The following is a 27,298-nucleotide window of genomic DNA, read 5'->3' on the forward strand; positions in this document are numbered from 1 at the left end:
CTACATCATCACTCCTTTTACTCCTTTTATATATACAATCTTTTCCAGCTGTTACAATGGTGTCAGGTGCATACTCTATTTAATATAGAGCTTGTACGTCAGTTTGCTCTCAAACCCACATGTAAGAACCAAGAAATTCTGCTGGAGACACATTTAGCAGATCCTTTTCCTACGTTCAGCATACTAACAAACTTAGAAACCACGCATGTTCACGTACTATTTTCTTTAAGTAAAGTTACTGTGACATGCTATCCTATTATAGCACACCAATCCTCACAATTTACAGACGTCACCTCTATAGACATAACAAAAAAGGTCTCAAGTTTATTACATTTTTATGGAAGGCAAACCAAAAATTCCCTGGTTAAGAGCAGCCTAAATGGATTTCACTTCAAAAAGGAAACTACTGTTCCTTTTCTTGTTGTGGCAAGCAATGATGCTCCTCTAGGACAGAGGGTTTGCAAAAAGAGCTGCAGCATCTTATAGATTTATAGCACTCTTGATGAAGAAATTGTTCCAAGTGGCTGTATCGCAGAGGTATTACACGTTAGGTGGGTTTTCACGCAAAGAGAGAATAAAAGCGACTTTTACGCTAAAGCGTTATTGGGGTTATTTGTATTCGGGAACCGCACGCCAGAAGTTGGCAACCCGCGCCCGTCCGGGGGCGCGGGATCCGTAGGGGTCTGGCTGTGGCGGACGCCGCCGAGAGGCGGCGGCGGAGGGCTCCGGGGCGGGAGGCGCCCGCCGGCTCCCAGAGCCCCCCGCCCCACGTAACTCCCCCCCCCCGGCCCCCTCCTCTGAGGGAGTAACGCTGCACCGGCGCGCGCCAACGCGGCCGCGGCCCCGCACCACAGGCGGCCGCGGCACAAAGACCCCTCCCGGCCCGCCCCGCTCCGCCCGCAGCCTGACTGACCCCGCGGGAGGGTACTCCGGCCCCGCCGCAGGCCGGACCGCGGCTGGGCGCCCTAAGAGCCCCCCGGCCCTGCCGCCGGGAAGTTGGCGGGAGGCGGCGCCCGCCGCCAAACTTTCTCCGCCGCGGAGGGGCTCCCCGCGCCCCGTCCGCTAGCGCGGCCCCGCCAGCGCGGCGCGGGGAGCCCGCCGGGCCGCCCTGCCCGCCCCCGGGGGCGGCCCGCCGCGGCGGCAGGGCGTACGACGGCACCGGGAGGCGGAGGGGGGGGGTCCCCAGCGCCGCGCACGGCCGCGCCGGGACACGGCACATACCTGCTGCCCGCGACGCCGGCACCCGCGCAGCCCCGCTCCGCCAACGGTCACGGCGCGCGCCTCGCGCGGAACCGGCAGCGGCGAGGGGAGGGGGAGGGGGAATGCCTGCGCGCGAGCCCGCGCGCGCCCTCCCTTCCTCCCGGGTCGCCTAGGAAACAACGGGCCGTCGCTCAGGTCGGTTAGCGGGAAGGAAAGGGGGGGGGAGGCGGTTTAAAGGGGGCGCGCGCGCGTGCTCGTCCCGCGTCACATGGGCGCCGCCGACCCAATAGCGGCGGCGAACGGCGGGCGCTGTAGTACTACGGGCTGGGGAAGGTGAGGCGCGAGAGGCGGGGCGGGGCGGCTCCCCCGCCACAGCCACCGCCCCCCTCCCTCGGTAGGTCCCCTCACGGCAGGAGCCGCCGTGTCTCGATCGCCGACCCCCGGGACAGGGCGGGCAGGTGGGGTCCCCAGTGTGAGGGGCCGCGGGGCGAGGGGTCCCCGGTGTGAGGGGCAGCTCCAGCCCGGTGGCGGCGGGGGCTGGTTTCTGTCGGGGCGGCCGCCCTGTGAGGCGCGCCGGGGCTTTGAGACAACGTTATTCTTAAAGTTCTGCCTGTTCTTTTTGTGTTTTGTTTTTATAGACACCAGGATTACATAACTGCATACGGAGAGAGCAGCTGCAAGATTACACGATGCAGATTAGAGATTACGTTGATTCAGCAGATTGTCCTGTGCATGTCTGAGAAAGATTACACCAGCAGAGTTAAGAATACCCATTTGCTGTGGTAAGCTGTGGTTTAAGTAGAACAAATTAACTCAATACAAAATTAAATGCAAAAAAAGGAAGTAAAAACCCCCAAAGTTAAGAAGGTGCTTTAAATTGAGAAAATTAAAAAAAGAGATTGAAATTCAAGTTTTAACAGTTCTCTCCCATAAACTGAGCTGCTGTGGAATAGCTGGCATTGGCAGCAATCAGTTATTACTGTCTGGATGATGTTTAGCTTAAAAAATCAAAATCAGTATTATGAAGACTAGTTACATTAGCTTCCTCATGACTACCATGTAAAAGTAAATAACTAAACTCTTATGATTTATATTTTTTAGTATCTCAAAATTATTTAAGTGATATTGGTCTATTTTATTAAACGTCCATGTGCTAAACTGTCTCCTTGTATGCCAGTTTGTAATATGGATTCTTTGAGTTCTGATTTTTGGATCTGAGATTACTGACATTTGAGAGCTGACATTCTGATGGACACTATAGCTACCACTGAGATATGAATAAAAATAAATCATGCAGTGAGAACCTTTAAATTGTATTACATTTCAGTTGATTTCTTAGTGCCGTAGAAGAAATCAATAAGCACACAGAATGAAAGAATAGTGTTGTGGGGTTTTTTTTCCAAGCTTGACAGTGATTTTTTTAATGCAAGCGTCTTCTAAAATTTATTAATTCCCCTCACATAAGCACACACAAGCTGGAGACTGGAATCTATCTCAAAATTACAAATATGTAGTATGACTACAGTAGTTACATTTGAGAGAAGCCTCAACTGAAATGTAGCTTTGCCAACTTCTGTATGAATATCTCACAGTAGAACTGCAGTTTCACATGGGAATTTGCAGTTGGTTGGAAACTACTTACAAAATTTTAGGAATGGAAAGTTTTCCCTTAAATTTACTGTAATGTCTCAAATTGTGATTTCAACATCATGACAACAGTTTTACCAGCTGTTTTAGTAAATAATTAATCCTAGACATACTTCAGTGGATAAAATCAAAATGTAAACCTAAATTTTTGCTGTAGGTATTCCTAAGACAAGAGGACTCAGTCATTTGTTGTCATTTCAGAAAACTGTAATGGAAAGAATTTTGAACAACTGTATTCAAAAAATTCACCTGTCAATCACAAGCGTGTTGAGACTTGTGAGCTGTTTGGCATCTCCCTTTGCTTCTGTCTTTTGTTAGAGGTCCTTCACGTTGTGGCTATCCCATCTTAAAAGAAACTTTCAGTGTGTAAATTTGAGTAGCACATTGTCCTTATACAAATTTGTTGTAATATCTCATCTTGAATTCTTCCTTATTGAGATCTCCATTGGTTTCAGGCAGTTTGATGGATTTTTTCTGACGCTTGATGATTTTCTGTGCTAAAATCAGTTATGAGCTTCATATGGTAAGGGTATTAGAAGTTATCACCTAGATAAGAAAACAGACTCCTTTTAACAAGACTTCAGGACAGTTCCTGGCTGTTGGAGAAAATAAGAGGCATAGACTACGAACTGCTTGATAGATATCAAGGACACATCTCAGAAGGAAATTTATGTTTAATTAGCCCACTAAGCAGATAGTGCCATTTTAAAATTTTTTTTCCCTTCATTGTTTTCACAACACAAATATTTGAGCTCAGTATTGGGGCAGAATGAGATTTTACCTCTTTTGGATTTGAAAAAAGACTACATAATGCAGTAAAATCCCATTCTTGAAGAGACCTGTAAGGTGCAACTTAATCTAAATGAACAAACAATGTATATTTGAAATAGACTTTTGACTGAAACGATCTTCTTTAATTTGAGGGAGAGTTTATATAGAGATTAATTTTAAGAATGTTTGCATAGCAAAGAACCATAAACCAAAACCCAAATAATTATTCAGTGCTTTCTTTTTATCTGCCTGTGCTCATTAAGACTTCCAGTTATCATCTTTTGGGGATCCTCCATCTCATGGATGCTTAGAATAGTTAGCCATTAAAAGTACACAAAAATAAGTGGCAATAAGGATTCTGTTTTAAGTATATGGGGAGTAAAGCACACAAATTCATTTAAAGACAAATCTATTGAGTTCAAAAGACTTGTTCTAGCCAGCCTCCAGAATGGCCAAATACTAGCACATATTTTTGCTGAAGAGTTGAATCCATTGCAGTTTTGTGTCCAAGTGCTCAATTTGCCCAGAAATCCAATAGCAGTTCCCAAAAAAGAAAAAACTGTATTCTTTCCCCTAGTGTTTTAGTGCCCAAGAAGCATGAGGGTGTATGAATTTTCTTGTGTGGCTCACTTTAATCTGTGGTTTCTCCGCTACAGAATAGTAACCCAGTATTTCCATCCCATTTGCAGCATTCAGTGTGACACACACACATAAAGTTCATGCTTCATTCAGCAAAGTACTTGAACATGCTTTAACTTAGTGATTTAGGATATGGTTAACTCTAAACATGTGATTTAAATTCTTTCCTAAACTGAAGCCCTTGTTAATGAATTCAGACTACAAAAATAAAGATGCCCAGGACTTCCAAGTAATTGAAGATGCTGAAATAGTATATATATCAGTATACACAGGTGACCTAACTGTAATGTATAAACTGTAATCTTTAAAACAATGTATTGGTATTATTAATATCAGTTTAGATGACAAAGATGTAGGGAAAAGGGTAGAACTAATCTGGAGTTTTTGCAACAAGCTGGCATAGAGCAAAATAGGCTATATTTTATATTTCATATTAAAATACTCTAACTTGATACACAGAGTAATTCTTCATGAACTCCCAAGATGCATGCAAGATAAACATTTGAGCAATCATAGAACTGGATTCTTAGTTTCTGTGAGCATAGGCTACAGCTGTGTCTTAAAAGAAGACATTGAGTTTGGAAAGTGTTAGGTAGATGCACAAATGAGCTCTTGTGTTTCTAGTACCAGTTCAGTGCATAGATAGATGTAAGCAAGTTGGAACTGAGTTTAGCAACAATTTCTGCTATAGCATTTCATTTTCTTTACAATATATCAGCTTACTTTTCTAATGAGATAGAGAGTCCAATTTATTCTTTTTAGGACACTGATACATACTTGAACTTCTGTTCAGAGTGCAACAAACACCCCAGAGAAAAACATTTACTTATAAATACATGACTACCTAATGATTTACTTTTCAGTCTTAAAAAAAAAAAAAAGCCACAACTGTGAATGCTGTCAGCAACATCTCTTTTGAAAGTGATCTTTAGCCCCAAATTGTGATACTTATTATCAGAACTTAAAGAACAGAATTATGCATACCGGCATGCATCCTCTTGGATTGTTTAGGAAGTATTTTCACCCCCTTCCTTCGCCACCCTGTTTCCTTGAATATGCAGGCAACAAAGTTTGAAAATAAACAATTAGTAGTCCCATACCCTTCTTCAAACTGTCTTGTTCTCTGCAGTCAGCTCAGATACAATTTGTAGTACGTGTAACAATTAGTCCTAGTCCAAACAGCTGATGAGGTACATAGCACATCCATTTAACACACTGATGCAGTAGAAAACTGTCAGCTTCCTCTAAGGAATTTTCTGCTGGATCATTGGATTTAAGCATCTCCTGAAAAAGTTCAACTTATACCAGTAGCAGCACCAGAGAGATAGTGAGATGCATACCAACAATAAGATGAAGGAAAGGAGATGCAAGATCTCCTTTTTGCAGTAGCAAAATCAAGTTATTTTGTCTGTTCAAGGACCCATATCCTAATTAAATCTGGTAAAGGAGCTAATCTGAAATTTAGGTTATATATCCTATTTATATTTTCTGTTATGAGAGCTATTGGATATTATACAATTTTGTGGAACATTCTGAGAAAAGGGAAAGTAAATTAAAAAGGACTGCTTGCTCCAATAAAATACAAATTTAAATCAGATTTTTGACTGCTGCATATAATATTTTTATGATGCAATTTACATATACTACATTATGTGAATATTTTGAATTCAGCAATAAATTGAAGTACTGGTAACCCTAGAAAAATATGCAAGTGATTCTGTGAGCATAACGGGGTGTTACCCTATTCTGTACTTGGCCTCTGTATGCATGTTTGTTGTAACCTCACCCACATTGCGCTATATGTAAATTTGAAGCTTTTTTAACAGCACATAAAGAATCCAGATCTTGACTGCTAAAAATGACCATCTCCAGGATGATTTATTTCTTTTAAAAACAGGATTTTCATTCTGAAGTGAATCATGTTGGTTTGTGTCTTTGTGCCATATGCTATGTTAATTGTACTTGGTTGTGTACACAGAGTAAGCAAAGTTGCGTATCTGTGAGACAGCCCAAGAGGACAGCCTTTGGGTGGGGACCTTGCTCTTACAGCTCAGTATCACAGGGAACTGCCATTTCAGATTTTCTTGTATGGACAGGACACTTAAAGAGCTAGAGAAGCCATGTGAGGTCCCATGAAAAACAGAACTCTCTGCTTATACAGTAAGTACAAATACATTATACCTTTTGAAATGGGCCTCTACAGAAAGTTGCCTATTACTAAAAGCTGAAGTATAGGCAATTATTTCTGGTAAAGTTGATAATTTATTTTATTTGATCATTTAATGGGAAAAAATCTTTCTTCCAATATAGGACAGTTTGCTTAAATATTTACTTTATGTACACTTTACATTATAATCAAGAAAAAAAGAGAAAACATTAAAAAAATAAGATCTATCACGTTAGGCTTGTTCAGTAACCTATTTGGTACAGTAAATCTTGACTGTACCTTACAAGAAAACAGAATATAGCAACATTAGATGGTTATAGAGTTGGCATGTCTACAGAATAAGTTTCTTTTTAGCAATGTCAAGTGAAGATTGGTTTCTGTCCAGGCAGAGTGTTTCTATTCTATATTTTAAAAATAACTGTAAAAGTCTTGACCTTGCTGAGTTCTGCTAAATTCACGGCCTATATTACTAATTTCACGTGACATCCAGACATGAGAAACACTCAAGTGAAACACACACATTCTCTCTGAGAAATTGCAAATTGGAAAGTTGTTGTTTGTGAAATGCAAGAATTCTACCACCAAGATCTTACCTGACTGGTTCAGTTGTGTGCACTGTCTTTCAAGATACAAATGTCAATTTAATTAGCTAGCCAGAAACAATAATTTAGATTGCCTAAAAGTATCACGTATTACAATTCTGAATAAGCATGGCCGTTTGAAAAAAGTATTCATTGTTTAAACATGCTTTAGTGTGAGTTTGGTTTTACTCTGTAGTACTGCCCTTAGGAGTTCGCTGAACTTGACAGTAGACTTGAATGTTTGCCATTAACTGTGAATTAATGGAACTTACATATAATATAACAGTATATTACTGTCAAAGTACAACAAATGTCTTAGCAGCAACACCGCGAGATGCATTCCAATAGCTATCTCTTCAGGGAAAAAAGTCACTAGGATTAAAAATTACATGCTAAATTTACTTGTTTGTCTTTAGGTGCCGTTTTAGAAGAATAGCCTCTGACCAAGAATAAAAATTGTTGTCGGAATAATATGCGAACAGGTAATTTCTTCCAAGTCTTTACCTGGATGTGTATACATATATAATTAGAATTCATTAAAATTGCATTGATTTTGACAGCTGCCATTGGGATTGTCACAGCTGCTCCGTAGGGCTGTCATCACTTACTAGTCAGCAAACTAGAGTTCACCGGTCAGTGGTACAAATTCTCTAAGGAGATGTTTGCTTTGATCAATCCTAGTATTTCACAGTTCGTGACTGATTAGCATACAGTCCGAAGTTGCTTATAAGTGAGGAAGCATGCATCAGCCCCTTTATCTTCTGTCAACGTATCCCACTCCTCCCCCTTCCCTTTTTTGTTTTAGCAGACTTCAGGATTAGACAGTCTGTAGTATTTTAGCCTCTGGACTAGGCAAGACAGCTGAGTCAACATGTGGATTATCAAGGCTGGCTTGGTTCTTTGGGGGTTAAGGTGGTGTTGAGCCTTTATTTGTTTTTCTTTTTAATAGATAGGACAGTCAGGTTACAAAAGTTTAAATGCAAACAGACAAGATAGTTTAGGGACAGGTTTTTGTGCATGTCCTCAAAAAGAATAATTGAGAATCAGTGTATTTAGAGGCTGCTATTACCTCTGCCAGTTTTAAGTATTCACAGTCTAGCGTTAGAAAGAACAATCTTGTTTCATTCCTCTTCACTTCTCCCACCAAAAACTGACTGTTTTTAAAAGTAACTTTTGTGTCCTACTTCTCTTTATTTAATCTCTCACATAGAAGGATATATCAAAAGACATATATATAATGTAGAACATATGTTGACAGAGTTTCTACAGTTGTATTAATTAAAAAGCTAAATCTTTTGTATTTTTTTTTTTAATTGCCCATCATCACTTGACTTGTTAAACTTTTCTGTCTTGATTATGGTAGTCTGAATGTAGTATACATTTGACTTTCAAAGCATACAATTTGCATTTTTAGATTAATATAATGTATTGACTTACCTCATGAAAAATCATAACACCTTCACCGATGCTAATGTAATTGGGTTTTGGCTTGTATTGAACCCCTTCTGATTCTCCAGTATACTCTTTTGCATCATTGACTATAAATTTAAAGGGATAAAGTGTTGTTTTCATACTTTCCCGTCTATAAATACAGAGCTGTAGCTGTCAAATTTGATCCAAACTACTGCATTTCGGTAAAGTGGGTACAGAGTACAATAATATATATTTTTGTATTGTAGCAAAACCCACTACTACTAGTAATTAATAATTTTTTTTTTTTAGTGTTAGAGCATCCTGAATTTTGTTTTATTCTCTTTCATAATTCTGTCATCTACTTTATACTGTATTACTCTGGTACGTTCAATAAGTAGTACCAAAGTATTAATACACAAAATAGAACTAATGAAAAGCACAACTGGATGGAAAATGGGGCACCTGATCTACATGGACATAGAGGTTTCTTCAAATATCTCATTACTGGTAAAATTAAGGTTACCATTTTTCCCTTAGCACTGGAAAGAAGTCTAGCTCTAGAAAGAAATAGCCCATAGAGAAATTGTCTGTAATTACAATCAAAAAGGTTTTGAAGGCTTCCTAGGCACTTTTTGTTCTCTCTCTCCGCCTCTCTCACTTTTCTCTAATAGACCTAAGACGGAATGCCTGAGGTATTTTGCCAGAACAGAACTGTCTAGTTGGGCTGCAGAGCTGGTCCTTAATACACAGATCACACCATAACAGTGAGAGAATCATTCTCCCAAATGGTCTGAGACCTGAATGACTTGAGGCATTTAGTTTTCTTCAGTACTCTACCACTATGCCAGTGTGAGACAGGCCTATTTCTGCATAAAGATGAAGAAAAGAAATAGAACCATAAGGCAGGATTTTAAGGAGGTCAACAAGTTCTCATTAATTCTCATGAGAATTTCTTTGAAGGCTTTCCACACGCTGTCTAAAGGGATTTTTCTGTGGGGCCTACCTTCTACCATCTCACTTTTCCATCTAGTAGAATTTCAACAACACTTAACTCCCTCAGATGCTTAATAGAGTTGAGAGCAGGTCAAAGTTGAGTTTTGCTTTTTCTCTCTTGATTCTTATAATTGTATAGATATGCTGATACACTGTTCATGTATTCAATACCCTCTCTTCATTTAAGGAAGGATGTAGCCTTCAATTCAATTACACTGTCACAGAAGTTCTACTGTTATATTTGAATAGACTAAAATCAAATAATTTATAGTTCTTGTTTAAAAACCTGCTTGTTTTTTTCTGTTACCATTTTATTCCTATTGCAATTATACTGTTACCCATGCAAAATAATTTTAAAAGTCTTTTAATAGTGAACTTGCAGTAAATGAATTGCCAGTAGACAAGCACAGAAAGCTTCAGAGTTAAAATAAATTTCCATTTAACTTCTAACAAGGTAGGGCAGAACACACATTTCTGCTATGCCACATCCTGAGCCAATGCAACAAGGTCAAACGTGAGCAATCTTTCCAGCCTTACGTCCCCGCTCCTCCAGCTCCCTAATTTATCTGCACACATGCAAAAAGGTCCAGTTACTATTTGGATGCTAGCACTTCAATAACATGAACATGAAACTGAATTCCTGTTGAGCTCTGTCGTATAACTGCCGCCTTCTTAAATATAAGGACTTTATTCACACTCCTATGTCAATATGCCATCATATAAATGGAAGGATGTATGAAAAGATGGGAGAGTGGAATTACTAGAGATGGTCTAGAGGACAGCAGGATGCACGATGTTTTTGTTGCACAGGGTTAGAAGTAGCAAAGCTTTTCTGCTACTCTTAGAAAAAGTCAGGTTTATTTTATATACAAAGCTGTAGAAGCTCCATCTAGGGTAGAATGTCTTATGGCCACACTTCTCACTTTTTTCTGCAAGAATAAAGGGGAACCCTAACTCTTTTTCCTGAAGGACAAATAAGAAAATGAAAATCTTGATTCCTCTTAAACAACACTATATTTTGTATAGAACATGTCTTCTATACATAAATAGTGAGACAGCAGAATTCTTATTTTCAGAACTTCTGGGAGAAGTAACAGCAAAAACAACACCTAAAGTGTGAGGTAACACATGATTCTCACGCTTGTGATGGCAGAAGACTGCTCTATTTTTCTTTTGATTGAGATATTGTGGTTTCATAAGATTGAAGACATATATAAAAATATATATGCATATATGTAAAATGAGTTACTGATGCATTAAATGTATCATAAATATATACAGTCCAACTTCCAAATTTAGACTGCTTTCCAAAAGAGTGAAATGGTACAGTTAGATATTCTTTTTAAGCCTAAAATGGACAACTGCTGCTACCAGTGCCAACATTAGTATCCTGTATTTGGGGTTTTATTAGAATGCCTAGTTGTGTTTAACACACTAACAATTCATATAAGAAGCCTATTGAGTTAGGAAAAAGCCTTTTTGAGATCTGTGGAAATTACAGTGTAACAGGCAGTCTTCTACATAAGTGATAATTCATAGGCTAGCTCCTCCATTGGTCGTTAAAAATTGGGGTGGGAAAACCTGGTGGTGTCCAACTGCGCTATGATTCAGCTCTTAATACAGCCTGAAGCAGTCTCAGAATGTCCTGGTCCACACCTGAGGCTATTCTGGGTTTATCTGTACTGACTCCGATTCTCTCACAGAAGCTAATTAAGCTAAAGATAGTTTGTGCTACTGGAACAGGACAAACTAGACTTCATATAGGTCATCATGTGAATCACTGTACTCAGTACAGTTTGTGGTCATGAAAGGCAAATGAAGTAACGGAGAATGCAAAAGTTGCGCTCACTGCAAGAGAAATTTTGCATTTATTCAATAATTTAGGTGCTTCACATCTGATATGGTGATAAATTTGTGATCTTTTTGCATATCATTACATGAAACAATTCTGCAAGATAGATAGTGCTATGTGTTCCTGGCCAGGAAGAGAAGACCGATACCTTATTTGTTCATAGGGTGCTTTTGTTTGTGTGTGGTGATTTGTTTTGGTGGGTTTTTTTGTTTGTTTGGTTGGTTTTTTTTAAGGAAGCCACCCCTACTCCCCAAAAGTATAATTAAGATCTCCATTTATTGATAAAAATACAGAAGTCTCTATTTTTCTCTGTGTTTTGGTCTTATTTTTAAGATCATGAAGAACTCTGTGGCACCAGTTATGGATCTTTTTGTCTAAATGGAGGGATTTGTTATATGATTCCTACTGTATCCAGTCCATTCTGCAGGTCAGTGAAACTAAAGTTTGTGTGTTTAAGTATTGGACAGTAGCTGTCTAAAGACTATTTCTCAATTTTGCTTCTTTAAGAAATTACTGTTAAAACGTTACATAATAGAAAATACCTATTACCTATGGCTGTTCCAAATTCAGTAATTCATGCTCAGATTACTTACCTAGCTTGCAGAGACATGACAATATGAGAAAAATAAATGTGTATACATGGTGTATACTTGTTTAACAGGTGCAACAGTTCTCAGTTACGTATGCATTCAGGATGATATCTATATTTAGAGCTGTATTTCCTCCCCTCATTACAATACAGAAAGGAACAAAATACCCTTTGCCTCATGGAGTACAGACTGTAGGAAAGGCATTCAGAAAGGCAAAGTACATTCCCAGGTTTTCTTCCAGATGAATTATATTGCAAAAATTCTTATAACATAAAATGGCCTGACCTGAACAAAATGAGGAGGGTCAAAAAGGAATATAATCTTTTAAGGGGAGAAAAGAATGTAATTCAAGACTTACTATGTTCTCTGAATCTCACTGAAGTACTCAAAGGGCAGCTTTACAGTGTCAAAGACCACTTGATAAAGAAACATCAAGGCAGCAAATACTTCTTACACCATTCGTTTATGGGACCATTCTTTTTGAAGCCCATGTAGCACACTGCAAAAGAAGCACTTCCTATTTTTGCATGTGAATAAGTTTCCTGCATAAATACAGCCCTATCCTTTTATTTTCTCATTTACCAAGACATAAGTAGATGCTAAATTAAATTCTAATTTTTCATGGTTCTGCATTTACTAATTCTGCGTTATCGTTCATCAAAATAAATTATGGTTAATTTAATGGGTTTACTTAACATAATAATGGGCATTCAGACGCGCATTACATACACTTAAGGATATTACCTTTTTTTCTTCCTTGGCAACTTCTGCTCCCTCTTCAATTTTGAGCTATAACTAATGGTAACTGGATGAAACAGTTGAAGGAGGAAACAAAATCTTTTCTAAGATGCCTAATTAAAGTATTTCTTTCTTTTGTTTGGGACAGTTCAATTTAAACATTTAAACTCAAGCACATAAATTCATCTAGTAGATGAGAAGAGGCAATTTTGTGGTAAATGCTCATTGAAAAATATACACAGCATGTCACTGTCATTAAGCATACTGTCCAATGTCACACAATGAATCAGATCCAGAAGTGAGGATAAAGCTCCAAAGTGCTGTAGGATGATGATTTATTCTAACTGCTAAACCTTGCAAGCTTACGCGATGTAAAATGAATACTACACACAAAAAGTAAGACGTTGAAATACGCATTTTTTTTTCTAGAAGGAATCCCAAATCACTGATATTAAAATACTTAAATGAAAAAAGAATGATTAGACTAAACAGCATCAGTTACACAATTTCAAAGCACCCTCTCAACTACTGCCAGACTGTGTAATGAGGAAGGTGCATTTGATGCAATAACTGTAAATATGAAGTAACAAATACTCAGAACAATTCATTCTTCAGGAGCACAAGCTAGTCAGTGTAGATTATTTCCACTTTAAAAGGGCTCCAAATGAAGTCATTTGTAATTCAGGTACGAGAGGATTTTATAATCTGCTGAAGCAGAAAAGTAACATCTTAAGAGCATTTCTGTTAGGCAATCTTACTGCATTTAAATTATCAAGTATTTTTCTTCTGTATCTAGTGGTTGATTATGAAGTTATATGGGTTTAAATAGCAGCATTCTATTTAAGCATGTCCTCATTCTAAGCATGTTCCTTAATCAGTCAGAGAAGGCTAATTATAGATGAGAAAGGTTTTGTTTACACACAGATATCTTAGTAATCAGCAGTGATGTGAATAGAAACAACAGAAAAAATGCATCACTATTCAGCAGAATTCAGAAAAATATTTGGTGCTTTGGAACTTCAAGACTGGCATCATCACACAGTTGCGCAGTTTCTTTCATGCAGGTTTCTGCCAAACCCCACCTAAAGCTTCCAAGTGTTCTCAAATGATCGTCTCCCACCAACAGAAAAAATTGAATCAGTTTTAGAATCAAAGGCTGAATGATCGTTAGTACAGCATTGATTAAAAGGGGGAAATGGAGCAAGAACAGACTAAGAAACTATAAAAATACCTTAAAATACATTTGGCTTGACATGCTACTTATTTACACAAATGTGTTTTGCTAAACATAGTTAGTCCAGATTACCTGATGCAACATCATTGGAAGTAATTTCACAACGTAACTAGGAAAACTGCATAATTCTTTAGAAATACGTATTTTGTAGCATGCTAACAAATTAAAAGCCACTGTTTACTTTTGGAATTTCAGTTATTTTTACCACTCAGAAATGGATCTATATACAAGGTAGAGATTTAATAGAAACAAAACATTAGTTGACCCCCCTTCCCTGTGCAACATTAGCAGATTTTAAATACAGCTGATGTGTGTTAAAACATGAAGTTGCTCAGCTGCCATCTTCCCTCATTCCTTTCCTAACAATGAGTTCATGTTCTCAGCAGCAAAAGGCGCACCTGTCACCATAAACAAGATGAGCTTCAAACCCAGGAATGCTCAAATGTACTAAATAAACATGCAGCGGAATGGAGAAGGATGGAAAAGTGGCTGCCTCAGCTGTATCATAAAACATGAGGCTGAAAGCTGTTTGCCTCAGTACCTGATGCACAGCTGTCTCATGATCATTAATTAATGCAGTGCAGAAATAAGTGAAGATTTTGTTGTCTGAGGGGAAGCTCTGGTACTTCCATTTTGTCTTATACATGGCAGATTTCTGAGAGCCTTCTTTCTGTATTTCAGACAAAATACAGATGGTATAAGACCACACAAACACAGCTCCTCTGCTTCTCGGGGCAGTGCATACAGAAATTAATAGTGAATGCTCTCCTTTTGAGGAAGGGATCATATTCTGCAGAGGACAGTGCGTTCAGGCTAAGTACTGCAAGGGACAGAGGCAGACCCTGGAAAGCTCCTCCCTGAAATTCCTGTGTATGGTTAAAGGATATCTCTACTTTCCCCTTCCTTTGCTTCCACCCTAATCCAATCGCTCCTCCACCTTTCCTATACTAATCCAATAAATCCCGTGCAAATTCCTTCTATCACCTTCTGTATACCCCATCCTTGTCGGGCTCCTTCTCTGAGATGGGTCCTTCATTCTCTTTTTCAAATGTCCCCACGACTGATATACCTGCTGTGCCGTAAGCCTTCATAATATACACGCTGCAAGTTGCCAGTGAAGGGCTTCCCACTCATCTGGGCTTTTCTTCTTTCTCGGCCTCCAAAACTGTATTTTCGCATATCCCAGGCTCTTCTGAAAACAAAGTGTCCAATTAGTATTTTTCAATTCTGCTTTTAGCTTGAAAGGTAGGAACAAAAGCTAGAATACAGACGAAAAGTATAGCCAAAAAAAGTCAATAATTAAGATTTATTTTTAATGGGACATAAAATATAAAATGCAACATTATCTTATGTGTTTGAAAAGTATTAGTGATCAGAATTAATATCACTGCCAGATATGGTAAAGCTTGCCATATAAACACATAGGTAAGGGAGTTCTAAGGGAAAATAACCCATACTTTCAACTTCTCTCCAGTAGTAGCATTTTTATTTTACTCTCTATGTATATGAATACAGCTTCAGAGTAACAGTTTTGAAACTCCTCTGAACACAAAACTTTTAAAAAAGCTGCTTAGGGCTTCCACTTAACTTTGCCATTGCCTATTCACTTTGGCTTCAAATTCTTTTTCATACTTACTAGATGCCCTTATATTGCATGGATTAGGACAACTTTTAGGAGCCTGCTACAGACTGAAGATTATGGTGATTTTGAAGCTATCAGCCGTGTAATCTGAATGGCGCTGACAAGCAGATAATTTTCCAGCTGTCTTTTTCTGCTTAGAGCTTTGTATTTACATGCAAGTAATTTTTATACCAAAAAGCATCCAGGTTTTTCCTGACTAAAGGACGACTAAACGAAAACTAAAGTCAAGACTCTTATAGTATAATACTAAGCAATGGGAGTCTGTGTGCATATTTGACTCAAATCCTACTTCAATTTTTAACGTCTGTCAGATACTTGCTTATGACACACACCTTAGAGTCTGGAAGAGAAAGAAACTTTACCTTCTTACTTAAATCAGACAGGCAGTAGATCACTTGCACTGTCTCATGAACTGCATCTACAAATGAGACAGCAGTAATGCCTTGTGTTATTGCAGGGCTGTTACGCTTCTATTTTAGTTACTGACCAGATTGTAAAGAATCAATATAATTGCAAACCCGCTGGTCATCTCCTGACATCTTATTCAATGCAGTCTATTTCCTTCCACCTTGTATTGATGCTGATATGGGTAGTTTTGATTAATATGCTATGTTGAAAGATTCTGTGAATTTCTTTACATATATTGTGTTAGTGTTTTGTCCCCAGCACAGCTCCTATAGTAAGTTTGTATACAACAGTTAAGGCTGGCTCATCGCATCTGACAAGAGGTGTGGGCGTGTGTGCATGCATGTGCAGGCATCTAGGAAAGCAGAAATCTGAAAATGCTCTCTGAAAATGGGAGTTTCTAGTCTCACAGCTTTTCCTCAAACATTTGAAGGCTGTTGTCTTTCAGCTCTGATTGAATTAGAAATTCTAATTTCTTAGAAGAGGGAAGACCTTTTTTCCATTTTAAAAATCAACTTTGGAATGCTACATAGTAGGACCATTTAAAGCCAACAGACAGCATGTGCTGAAACAGCAGGCTAACAGCATGCAGATGATGATGAGCAACAACACCTGGTCTAGTGACCACAAGACTTAATTAACGTAACTCCCTCTTACTATAGCCTAGAAGCAGGCTTCTCTGTCTTGCACTCATTTATTCAAGTGCAGAAGCACAGTTGCCTGCCATATTAACAACTGCAAGTGTGTTATGCTTAACTTGTGCTCTACTTTTAGGCATCCATTATAAACAAGATAAACTATGAGTTGCTACTGACTTTTAAGTCTGTGTATAGTAAGACTGACTGCCTCTAGGAGACACTATATAGATCCCATCAGTCTGGATTATGTTCATAGCCCACATGCTTGTTAGAGACTACGTTTCTGTCTTGCTTGCAGTCACTGTGTATGTAACTATGAACACTGAAATTATTAGAGCTCTGCTAATGCCATGGGATAAGCACATCTTCCGAGTGAGTTCCACTGCTAATTATTGAAGTCTGCTTAGTTTCCTTCCCACCAATTTTAGGAAAGGACTTACAGTAGAAACCTTTCCCTCTCTTGGTTGTCTTAAATCATCAGTTGCTTCTATATTTAACATAGTCCTTCACCTGTTCATACATCACCACTGATGACTTCATAAAAGCTTGTGCAAGCCAATATTTGAACATCTGGATTTTCAGAAATGCCCTAACTGTAGCAGAGCCTGTTGGTAGGGTCACATTAGCTATAATTTTGTTTATTTAAATGTAACCAAGAGATACCTCATCTCAATTTTCCTATTTCTATGAAAACCTCCATCATTTTTAGGTTACATGACAGTATTTTCTGCATAGCATGGAATCACTTTCAGCAAGTATGTCAACAGGTCAGCCTAGAGAAAGTGGATGGGTAGCTTTGTAATCCCTAATCCATTGCACACAGTTAAACAGATACTATCAAACTGGCAAGTCATGGAAAACATGTTTCTAAAACTTGTTTTTGTTACATCCCAGAAGAATTAATAGGTTCAGCATCCAGGATGTTTAACTTTTGTATGTGCTTTTTTAGTGTAGGTCTTTTTCCCTTTGCCTTGGATTCATATTGGCTATAGTTTTCCCCTTGCAGTCTTAGGCCTGCTGGCTCCTTTCCCTCTTGAAGACTGGTGACTACCTTAAGCATCTGGTTCTGTTTTCTATTTAGTAGAAAGTGGCTACAATCTCAGTGACCTTTTTGCTACACTGTCATCACATTCCCAATTTTTTTTCCATGGTCTTTCGCAGAACATGAATATGGCTTCCATGCACTGTTCATGCCAACTCACTCTACTGTATCACAACAGTTCTCTAACCCTAACCTTTTACCTAATCCTATATGCAGCTCTCTTCAGCTAGAAGGACTGTCTTTTCTTCCTCCTGCTTCATTTTTCTCTTTAGGCTACTGATTTACTCCCTTTACACTCATTCTCTAGAACTTTTCCATGAGCCTTAATTTGATGCCAAAACCTATTTATTTTTTCTTCCTGTGTCATTTTAGCCTTGCATTATTCTCCAGTTTTCATTGGTATTCAAGAATACTTCTATGAATTTTATATTCCATTTTCTATCCCTGTTATTCTATTCAGCTCTCCAAAGCATTTCTCTCTCACTTGCTAGAGAACAATGCTCCACTCAAACTACACTTCTATTCTTAAAGTATTCTACAGTATTTCAGAAATAGGCCACTGAAATGCCACTATACTTACAGTAAATATCTGGAACATTATCTCAAGCAATCAGAGCAGTCTGCCTACCCTTCCTTCTCCCAGCAGTCAAACATAGTAACTTTGAAAAGTCACACATTGTCCTTAGTAGATGGTGGCTGTTTGATCAGTTGCACAGCTTTAATATATGATGATAATTGAATCTTTCTTCTAGTGTCTAAATCTTCCGTTTTATTTCCAAAGGCAAAGAATTAAAAGAAATGGTAGTAATTCTTTGTGCAATAGTTTAGACCAGTAGTACTGAAATAGCGGTCCATAATCTACAGAAAGCAGTGCTGAGAGTCACATCAAGCATGCATGTTGGTGTGTTCACAGTGATCCATTTGTCTTATTTAGATATGCTAGACATCTTTCTTTTTGGCAGTTCTTCCCCACTCTGCCTTCTTATCCCTCATCTGAAATTATACCTTGCAGCTGCCAATGGCAGTTGAGAACTTCAAATACGTTACGGAGTTCAGCCCATTTTTCTCAGCTGGGGCCTGAAATTGCTTATGTCACAGATTATTATGACTTCCGTACCAGAAATAGCAAGGAGCATGATCTTTAGTAATACAAACAGAGAGAAGCAAATTTACGTACATAAAAGATACATGCAGAATGTAATTATTGAATGAAGTGCTTTCCGTTTTCTATAATGCAATAAATTCCTTAAGAAAACTTAGCAGAATAAGTGCAAAATAGAAGAGAAATGAAGATTAGTTTAGCTTCAGCCTATCTATTTTTGACTCAATATGAATTACTAAGCCATTAATTTTATTTATTTTTAATAAAATATCATACCATTTTACCATGGTAAAATACCATGTTCATTTTAATCCTTTCTTCAGAAGTTTTCAGAAACTCAATACATAAAATAAGCATAGTAGAGAAGACGTTTAGCTAGGTTTCTCCAACAGAGGGTCATTCACCAAGCATGTAACATGTTCTGGCATGAACTATTACACTGCATAAACTACTTCTGCAATTTAAGGTGTACTGTATCTCAATGAATTCCCATTTCCTTGATCTACTTAGCTGACAGTACTAGCTCTTCAACAAAGCAAGCTAGAAAGTTACATGAAAGGAGGAAAAGAAAGCATGACTACTGTGTGAGAACCAGTGGGATGACACAGTTAACACTAAAGAGGGGGATTTAATTAATTAAATCTGCCAGTGGAGGAGGCAGATTTAACTGCGAAGTACACCATTGTGAAGTATATTGCTAAGCCAATGAATGTATTAAGAAAGATATGGTTTAATGTATAAAAGCAGTATGGATCAGAATATAAACTTGATGCCCAACATGCCCAATTCCCTTTGTTCCAGAAATACGAGGTGAGTAGAAATTCCATAAGAAAACTTGCTGTGAAGCAAATATAAACCTTGAATTATGCCATAACAAGTTCTCTCCCCACTTAAGACCAAAAGAAGCCTTTGTGCTTTTCATATTAGATGACAAGTTACCATCTAATCCAAATAAATCTTGGTTTCCCAGGTGTATTGAGAATTACACAGGAGCCCGTTGTGAGGAAGTCTTGCTGCCCAGCATCAAGTCCCAAACAAAAGGTGACCTGTTTGCAGCTTTCTTGGCTTCACTTCTTCTTCTAGGAGTTCTTGTAATTGGAGCATTCTACTTCCTTTGCAGGTAAAAGTACTTCAGAGTGCTGAAGCTATTTAATCAAGTAGAAATTTCTTCTGGTAATCATGTACTAATTATTTGAATGTAAAAGTATGTAATGAATTATCCATAAGGTTTGTATGGTTATTCAGCATAATTAATGTGGATGTCTCACTTGTTGCTTGTAATATTTTACTTCCTGGCTTGTAGTTTTCTCAGTGTCTTTTCTAAGCTATTACTCATAGTTGCTTTGTAAAAAATACATGTAGTACACCCATTTCTGAGAGATTTTACAGTCTACCTAGAGTGAGCGCTAACATTTTAAAATATTAGTCAACCCTTATGTTGTCAAAGATGGAGAAGTAGAAGCAAATTACCAAAGTGCTTAGGGATCAGAAACTGTTCCACTGCATTGAATTGGCAGCCAAACCAACTGGTGCCATTAGCTCCCAATTCCTTTACAGCTCCTGGTTTAAAAAGGAAAACTAAGGAAAGAATCAAATTCAAGAATAATCCCAGGCAGATGTTTATTAACTAACATCTAGAACAAATCGGAGGGCTAACTCATGTATCCAGGATGATCCATGTTTGAGTAGCGTGAAAATGTCAGCGCCAGACAGCAAGTACTGCAGGTTTGGTTTTAGTAGCATTTAAGGCATATTAGGACTTCGAATGAAAACACGTAAGCAGTTACTGGGATTAAGTCAACTACTTGATGCTGTACGTGTATCAGTACCCTTACACCAAACCCAAACAAACTTACTGTCTTCACTTACTCTCTGCATTTATGTACGCAAGTCAACCTCCTATGTCCCCTCTTGTTTTTAGAGTACAGCACTTTTTGTAAGAGCTCATTTTGTCATACACTGTTAATATGTATTTATGCCTTTATGAGGGAACTTACTAGCCCCTGTAATTCTTAGCCATCACAGACTTGCAGCCTCTTCCTCTTTCTCCTATGCTGCATTTCTCCTTGGTTATGACAACCTAAGTTTCTTGCAATTCTGTTCTTTGCTCTCCCATAATCACATTGCCAAATCAACCTCTCTGATCAGTGCCTTTCAATGAGTGACCTTTGGAATAGCTGGTCTAGTTTTACCTCAGCTGCTGTCATGGAAACCCACTGAATGCCAATTTTTCCCATAGCTGAATATCTTTAGAAAAGACAGAGAGCATTTGACAAAACAGAGTTTGTATAAAAAAGAATTTGTTGTAGAGGATATCCCCCACCTTAGTCAGTTAAATTAATCCTGTCTTAGCAGTGGAATGCTACAGCAGTTGTTCGCTAAAGAACATTTGCAGATTACTATAAAGTTATTAGAATAGAATACAGCTTTAACTGACTAAAGAAAAATTCATTCAAGTCTCATAGAGGTACGGAGAGTATTTCTTTAGAAGTAAAGCTTGTCTCTGAGAACAGAAAAAAAGTCTTCAGAGAGTAATCTGTTAAAAGATCCCCTTCCTCTTGCATACCGTAAAATTAGGGGAAGGCTGGAGACACAATCTACTGAGTTTTATGGTCAAAGAGCCTTGCATTGCAAAGTACAGAAGTTTAGAATAACAGCACTGACAGGTCTGTGCAAGTCTTTTATTAGACAGTTGGAAGATGAACCTCAACTACTCTGTTTCTTTATAGGAAATCAATTTACTCAAGCTTTACCTAACTGGCAGAACAAGTAGTAGGGCATCTTTATTAGAAAAATAACAGGGGCAGCAACTCAACCTTAACATAGTTGCCCTTGAACCTATCTTACATACCAGACTAGCTTGGGAAATCTCATAAAATCATGATCAACTTCTTTAGTATAAAGAAAAGAACGTAACTGGCTAAAAATTGTCTTACCTTTACACTTCAGAGGCTGATGTAGCACAATCATCTTCTGCTAGAGAACTCATCTATAAAAGAAACACTTTACATCTAAAAGTCCTTATCTCTTGACTGAAGTGACCAACATATAAGAGGAGTCTCAAGTGGGTACTTTAATCTACTCCCCTCTTTTCAGCTGTATAAACAAGAATTATTGCTAGCAGCTGTCATTAATATTATTATTATGTTTTTTTCCCAAATTTGATCTGCCACCTGTATCATAACATTGTGGAAGAGGTTGGAACCAGGGCTTGTAAGGGTTAGCTGAGAGTTTGCGTCATCCTTGACTTGTCCTCTTGACAGGATATATTAAATTTAAAATGTTAAGAGAAATATTGTGCTATCAAGTTTCCACTATTACACTTTATTAACAAATATGTTTGATCCAGAATCAGAAGGCAGAGAGTTTTTCCCCCCCCCCAGTGTGTTAGTAGCATTTCTGTGGCTCTTTCAGCAGAGGATTCTAGTGCGGTTTTAGTATAAACAGTAATGCAATCTGGAGGGATGCAGAAGAGGAGATATTAATTGCAATTTAGGATACAGAAACTGAATCCCTAAATATTATACATCAAATCTTTTAGAATTTAGGAAATCAGTGGTCTGTTTTCTTGTCCCTGTCATCACTTGTTCCCCCCTTCCTTTCCAAGTTTTCTTTCTCTCAGGCTGCTTGGGGCAGATTTCAGGACCAGGCATGTGCAAGCGCATATAATGCTCCCTACAAACAAATCCATTCAGCATACAATGGCAGAGAGAAAGGATTTCATTGCTCTGCTTATAAAAACAAATCATAAGTAACAGTGGAAGTAACCCCTAAAAGAAAAGGGCTGCATATGAAAAGCTGTGGGTGAACAGTGGGAAATAATTCTCCTTTTATATTTAGCTGAGTCATCACATTTTTATCAGCCGAGGATTTATTTTTTCCAATCTGCCATCAGTCTTCTGTTAAGCTGATTTCATGCTGTATTTGATTATTTACTAGGATTCATCAAGATGGTATGGTTTGGGAAAGCAAACCTACAAGGAGAAGGAGGAGAGAGAATCAAAGATAATGAAGAAACACAGTATTTGAAATGGCTAGAGGGTGAGAATGATGGAAAGTAGAACAGAATAGAGGAGAGGAACTGAAGGTCTGAGTGGAAGGAGCAGCAGAGTATGGAGGGAGGGAAGAGGGCGAAGTGGTCAAGGACTGGTGATGAGAAAAGGCAGCTTAAAACTGGAAAAGATAAACAGTAGTCTAGGGTTAAACCTCCCACTTGCTGGAACCTGCTGAAGGAAAGGTTACTGTAGAGCTATCTTAGTGAGTCCCAGGTTGATAGAATATAATTATTTAGGTAGTAAAGTGAGTAGCTTTAATTTACTTTGTGAAAAAATGATGAGAATGTTGTTGCAAAGAAAAGACTATGCTTTTATGTCTCCTCAAAGATGAGTCTTGTAAAACAATTTTATATCATGTTGTAAGAACTCATAAGAACAGTACAGTCCACACCCAAAATTAATGTGAAAACCAGTTCAGTACATTAGCTTCCTATATCAAGTTTTCTCCAGGAATGTGTTGTTTCATAGGCAATAAACGTCACTTCTCTGTCAAAGGGGGAATCCCAATCTTTAAAGGGCATGCTCAGTTCTGTTTGCTACATTCCTGTAAAAGCTCAGCACATAAAACTATTGCTATTTCTAGCTATTGGGATTCACTAGAAGATATGGCATCATGCCAACAATTGTACGTTAGCAAAGATAGTCAAATATTTACATTGTGAATGTAAAACTTATCTTTTTTTTTTTTTTTTTTTTTTAAATCAGAACTGGTTTTATGAGAGTGACTTGCTATTTAACACAGAAAAGATGTCTTGGATTGGACTAGGCTTCTCTGCAGCTTTAGGCCCAGGAGCTGCATAACCTGTTAGCAGAGCAGAGCGTATGGAGGTAGAGCAAATCCAGATCTAGCCGCTCTCTGTCTTGAAACAAACACATACCCTGCCAACAAATGGTACTGATAAAGCCTATCGTTTTGACCTGGGGAAAACAGGAAAGTATGCAAAAATCCTTGCTATCACATTGTTACTGAGGTAACAAATGGCATATTTTGCTACAAGCAGTTCACCTATCAGTACAGGTCCATCTGGCCTTCTTTCTCCAGAAACATATTGTACAAGGGTTACTGGAAGAAGAATAAGAAAGGCAGCTGATTAGTATAGATTCCACATAAGTCAGCTTTTATTTAAAAACAATAGAGGCCTGAATGCCACATACACAGCTTAGAGGAATAGAGAAAACCCTAGGGAAAACTAAAATAAATCTGCAATCCATTTCTATATTATAAGTCCATGTTGAAATGCCAAATTACCTGTAAGGTAAGTGTATAGTGATGAACAGGAACTCAGCCAGCCAAAACAACAGGGTCTAGGAATAAAGCCATTTAAGCTGTCCAAGACAACAGACTTTGTGGAGGAGTTATCACCACAGGACACAAACTGGACAGAAAGGAGAATAGCTCATGACTCTTCTCAAGAGAGCAGATGTCTAATTACTATTAAAAGAGACAGCAAGAGATCAGCTCTATTTAAAAGATCTGTTTCTCCTCAAGGAAGTGTGGAAAATATCACATTATTGATATTTCACTTCCAAATGCTAAGAGAGTTAATGATAAATTAAATAATTTTGTGATATCCACTAATTGCTTACATAAAGATCTGAGAAATCAGACAAACAGGAACATTAACTTCAGGAGAGAAGCCATGTAGTTCTGAGTGCTGTTCCTGCCTCTGATCTCTGTTCTTCCTCAAATACGTGCCTCTCAAAAATGTTGAGTATTAATTAGAAAGTAATTGCAGAAGATCTGTGTCACTTTTTTCAGGGGAAGCATCATTCAATTAATTTGTCTCTTCTCTGATAACTTTTTTCACTGATAAATTTTTTCACTGTGTGTGTGTGTTTTTTTTTTTTCTCCCTGTTGTCTGTTTTTGTTTCTTATGGTCAGGAAAGCTTCCATTCCAAGGACGAGTTCTTCAGAGTGTGGTGCCAACCTGGTTGAAACTACAAGCAGCAATGGCTGCAACAGTGAGTACATTTAAAGTTAAATGATTGGAGTCCATAAGGAAGGCAGGGGAGGAAGTTTTCTTTAATGAAAAGCATGTGTTTTGTTTATTTTTCAGAAATAATAACAGAGTAAAGCATTAGAGTGGAAGAATGGTGGAAAAACAACATGCAGAGCAACCCTAAGAATACAATAGTTGTAGAGGATGATGTGGTAAGCAAGATGAGAGAAGAAAGTAGACTGAAATAGGAGGCTTACTTATGTGTTGGAGAAGACTGCAACTAAGACATAAAGAGAAACAGTTGCACTTATTAGAGTTTCTATGTATTTTTAAAGGTGTATCAAATTATACAGAAATCACTATAATCACTATAATTTATGTTTGAATTTTGTGAGATTTTTCAAGACAAGCTACTGTTTTCAATAATGCACAGGTAGAAGCATGAGATAATTTTGGGTTTTACTGCATGGGAAATATGGAATAATCTTTTCACTGCACAGAGAATATGAGATAATCATAGGGTTTTTAACATCAGGTAATACTACGCATTTTTGATAGGATTGTCCTTTTTCACAGGATTGCCCCAGAGGAGTTGAGGACTGTCTTGATTCAATAGTTTCAAAATTTGTATCTGTGATACGTGCCCAGAATTTGGCTTGTTTCAGATACACTTACCAGATGTAGGGGAAAAAAGTACCTTTCTCCAGCTAATACTAACTTTTTTTTTTTTTTTTTTTTTTTTTTAATAGTAAGACAACATGAGCATGAGGTACCACGGCTAGTGTATTGGCCAGCTTCCTGGCACAAGATTTTAATTCAAATTAAAAGAAAACATTAAGAAAAGAGATTGATAATGGTTAAAAGAAGTGTACTAGGCAGAGTATTTACCCTTTGTTTGGTATATGTCCCTAATATTAAGCAAGACACCTTCCTTGATGGTTTTATTTTTGTCTTGCTTTGTTCTGAAAATCTCAGTACTGAGGGAGACTTAAACCTTACCTTAAATTTTCCAGTTGATATTTCAGATACTAGAAGTCAGGAATTTTATTCATCAGGTCCATTCCTGACACTAAATATTATCCAAGCAGGTGTCTTGGCTGAACAAGTGCTGCCCTCTCTAAAGATTTATTTGTTTTATTCACATAACCATTTGTTGATCACACCAGTATATTATATATCACTATCTGGTTCCTTACAGCATTCTCTTACTCAGAAAAAGAGAGGCCAAATGACATGGTCCATCTCTGTTTCTGCCTTGACAACACAAAGAGACTGTCTCCTTAGTCAGAGGCATAGAAAATATGAACCGAACAATTTTCTTTTCAACTCATTTCTAGCACTGGAGGCTGAAACCAGCAAAAATCAGATATGTTACCATAATGGCACATTACCTAGCAGCTCATTATATTGGATTTATAAGCTTGTATTGAAGAGAAAATTAATTGAGAAAACTTCAGGAATTGAAAGGGGAGAAAACGCAGAACGCAGATTTCTTATCTCTGAAATAAACAATCTGGAGGTGTATAAAAATACAGGTGCAAAGAAAATGTTGAATAAGCTTCTATTCCTAGGGTGTCTACTACATGCTCTAGTGTCAGAAAAAACAGTGTGTATTTTGTATCAATGTAGACACAAGTACAGCAAGACAGAGAAGAAAAGACATGCTGTTACGGTGTATAAGGTAAGAAGTCAAAGAGAAAACCGTATAATAATAGCTACTAGAAAACAAAACAGAAAAATACATTACCTTCTGAGGACTCATGTCAGAGAAGTTAGAGTCCAAGTTAAAGCTCAGCATCTGAAGGGAGAATCTGAGGGCACCAAATCAAGTAGAGGCCTTGATCCAGAGATTAAGTTACATAAAGCACTAAAAGATCACTTTCTCCCCAATTTAACCGAACTTATATGTTATTTTCTGGACTTCAAACCTTTAGCAGATAGTCTGAAGGAAGCTGATAATATTGCTTTAAAGGCTAGGAAAGATAAAAGTGATTTTTCATCACATAGGGACATGCCACTGTTAAATACAGAGTTTAGGAGATTTGTAGCAGTACTGACAGCTACATTAGAATCAGTATCACATAAAGTACTTTGCACAGCCTCAGTGAAAATTAGTCAGAGACAACTACTGTTGGATAACCTCCATATGTTATTGATCATGAGACATTCAGACTTAATAATGTTAAAGTTTGGTATACTATTTTCATTGATGAAGGAAAAGGCTTGTGATCATCTTAAGTGGAAATTCAGGAAGGAAGTATTAATAGAAGATGTAACAAATAAATGGACTCAAGTTGTACTCTATAAACTCTTAGAACCCTCTCAGCTTTCTAGACAGACATGGAATAGTTACTCACTGTTACCAATCTTGCTTGCATCGTTCAGGAAACAATTTGTACAAAAAGTGAGGCTGAATAAACCAAAACCATGTTTAAATGCAAACAAGTTGATTTATGAAACAATGTTATCTTTGAAGGAACTCCTATTAGCGATTCAGACTACTTCAAACCCATTGCATTTGAGAACATTTCAGCTTCTAAAATTAATTATTTCAATTCACAAGCTTTGTGAATATGATGTTCAGGTCAAAATGAGATCAGGCTACAAATTCATTTTAAGGTGGTCAAATGCCACAGAAAGTACAGGGTA

General features: G+C 37.9%; 1 protein-coding gene across 1 annotated transcript; it reads left to right on the top strand.

The window, feature by feature from the left end:
- The first annotated feature begins 7,432 nt into the window (after positions 1–7,432).
- Positions 7,433–25,351, top strand: NRG4 (neuregulin 4). The gene is made up of 5 exons (XM_050903556.1): positions 7,433–7,487; positions 11,597–11,690; positions 19,625–19,774; positions 24,592–24,671; positions 24,767–25,351. Exons 1-5 carry the CDS (start codon positions 7,478–7,480, stop codon positions 24,781–24,783), a joined length of 351 nt encoding a protein of 116 aa, XP_050759513.1. The 5' UTR covers positions 7,433–7,477; the 3' UTR covers positions 24,784–25,351.
- The last annotated feature ends 1,947 nt before the right edge of the window (positions 25,352–27,298 follow it).

This window comes from Gymnogyps californianus, chromosome 11 (genome assembly GCF_018139145.2).
Source record: "Gymnogyps californianus isolate 813 chromosome 11, ASM1813914v2, whole genome shotgun sequence".
Taxonomy (NCBI): Eukaryota; Metazoa; Chordata; class Aves; order Accipitriformes; family Cathartidae; genus Gymnogyps; species Gymnogyps californianus.

Excerpts from the sequence above, each read along its gene's own strand:
- NRG4 (XM_050903556.1), top strand. Across the intron at positions 11,691-19,624 it reads GTATCCAGTCCATTCTGCAG|GTGTATTGAGAATTACACAG; the intron begins GTCAGTGAAACT and ends TTGGTTTCCCAG. Across the intron at positions 19,775-24,591 it reads GCATTCTACTTCCTTTGCAG|GAAAGCTTCCATTCCAAGGA; the intron begins GTAAAAGTACTT and ends TCTTATGGTCAG.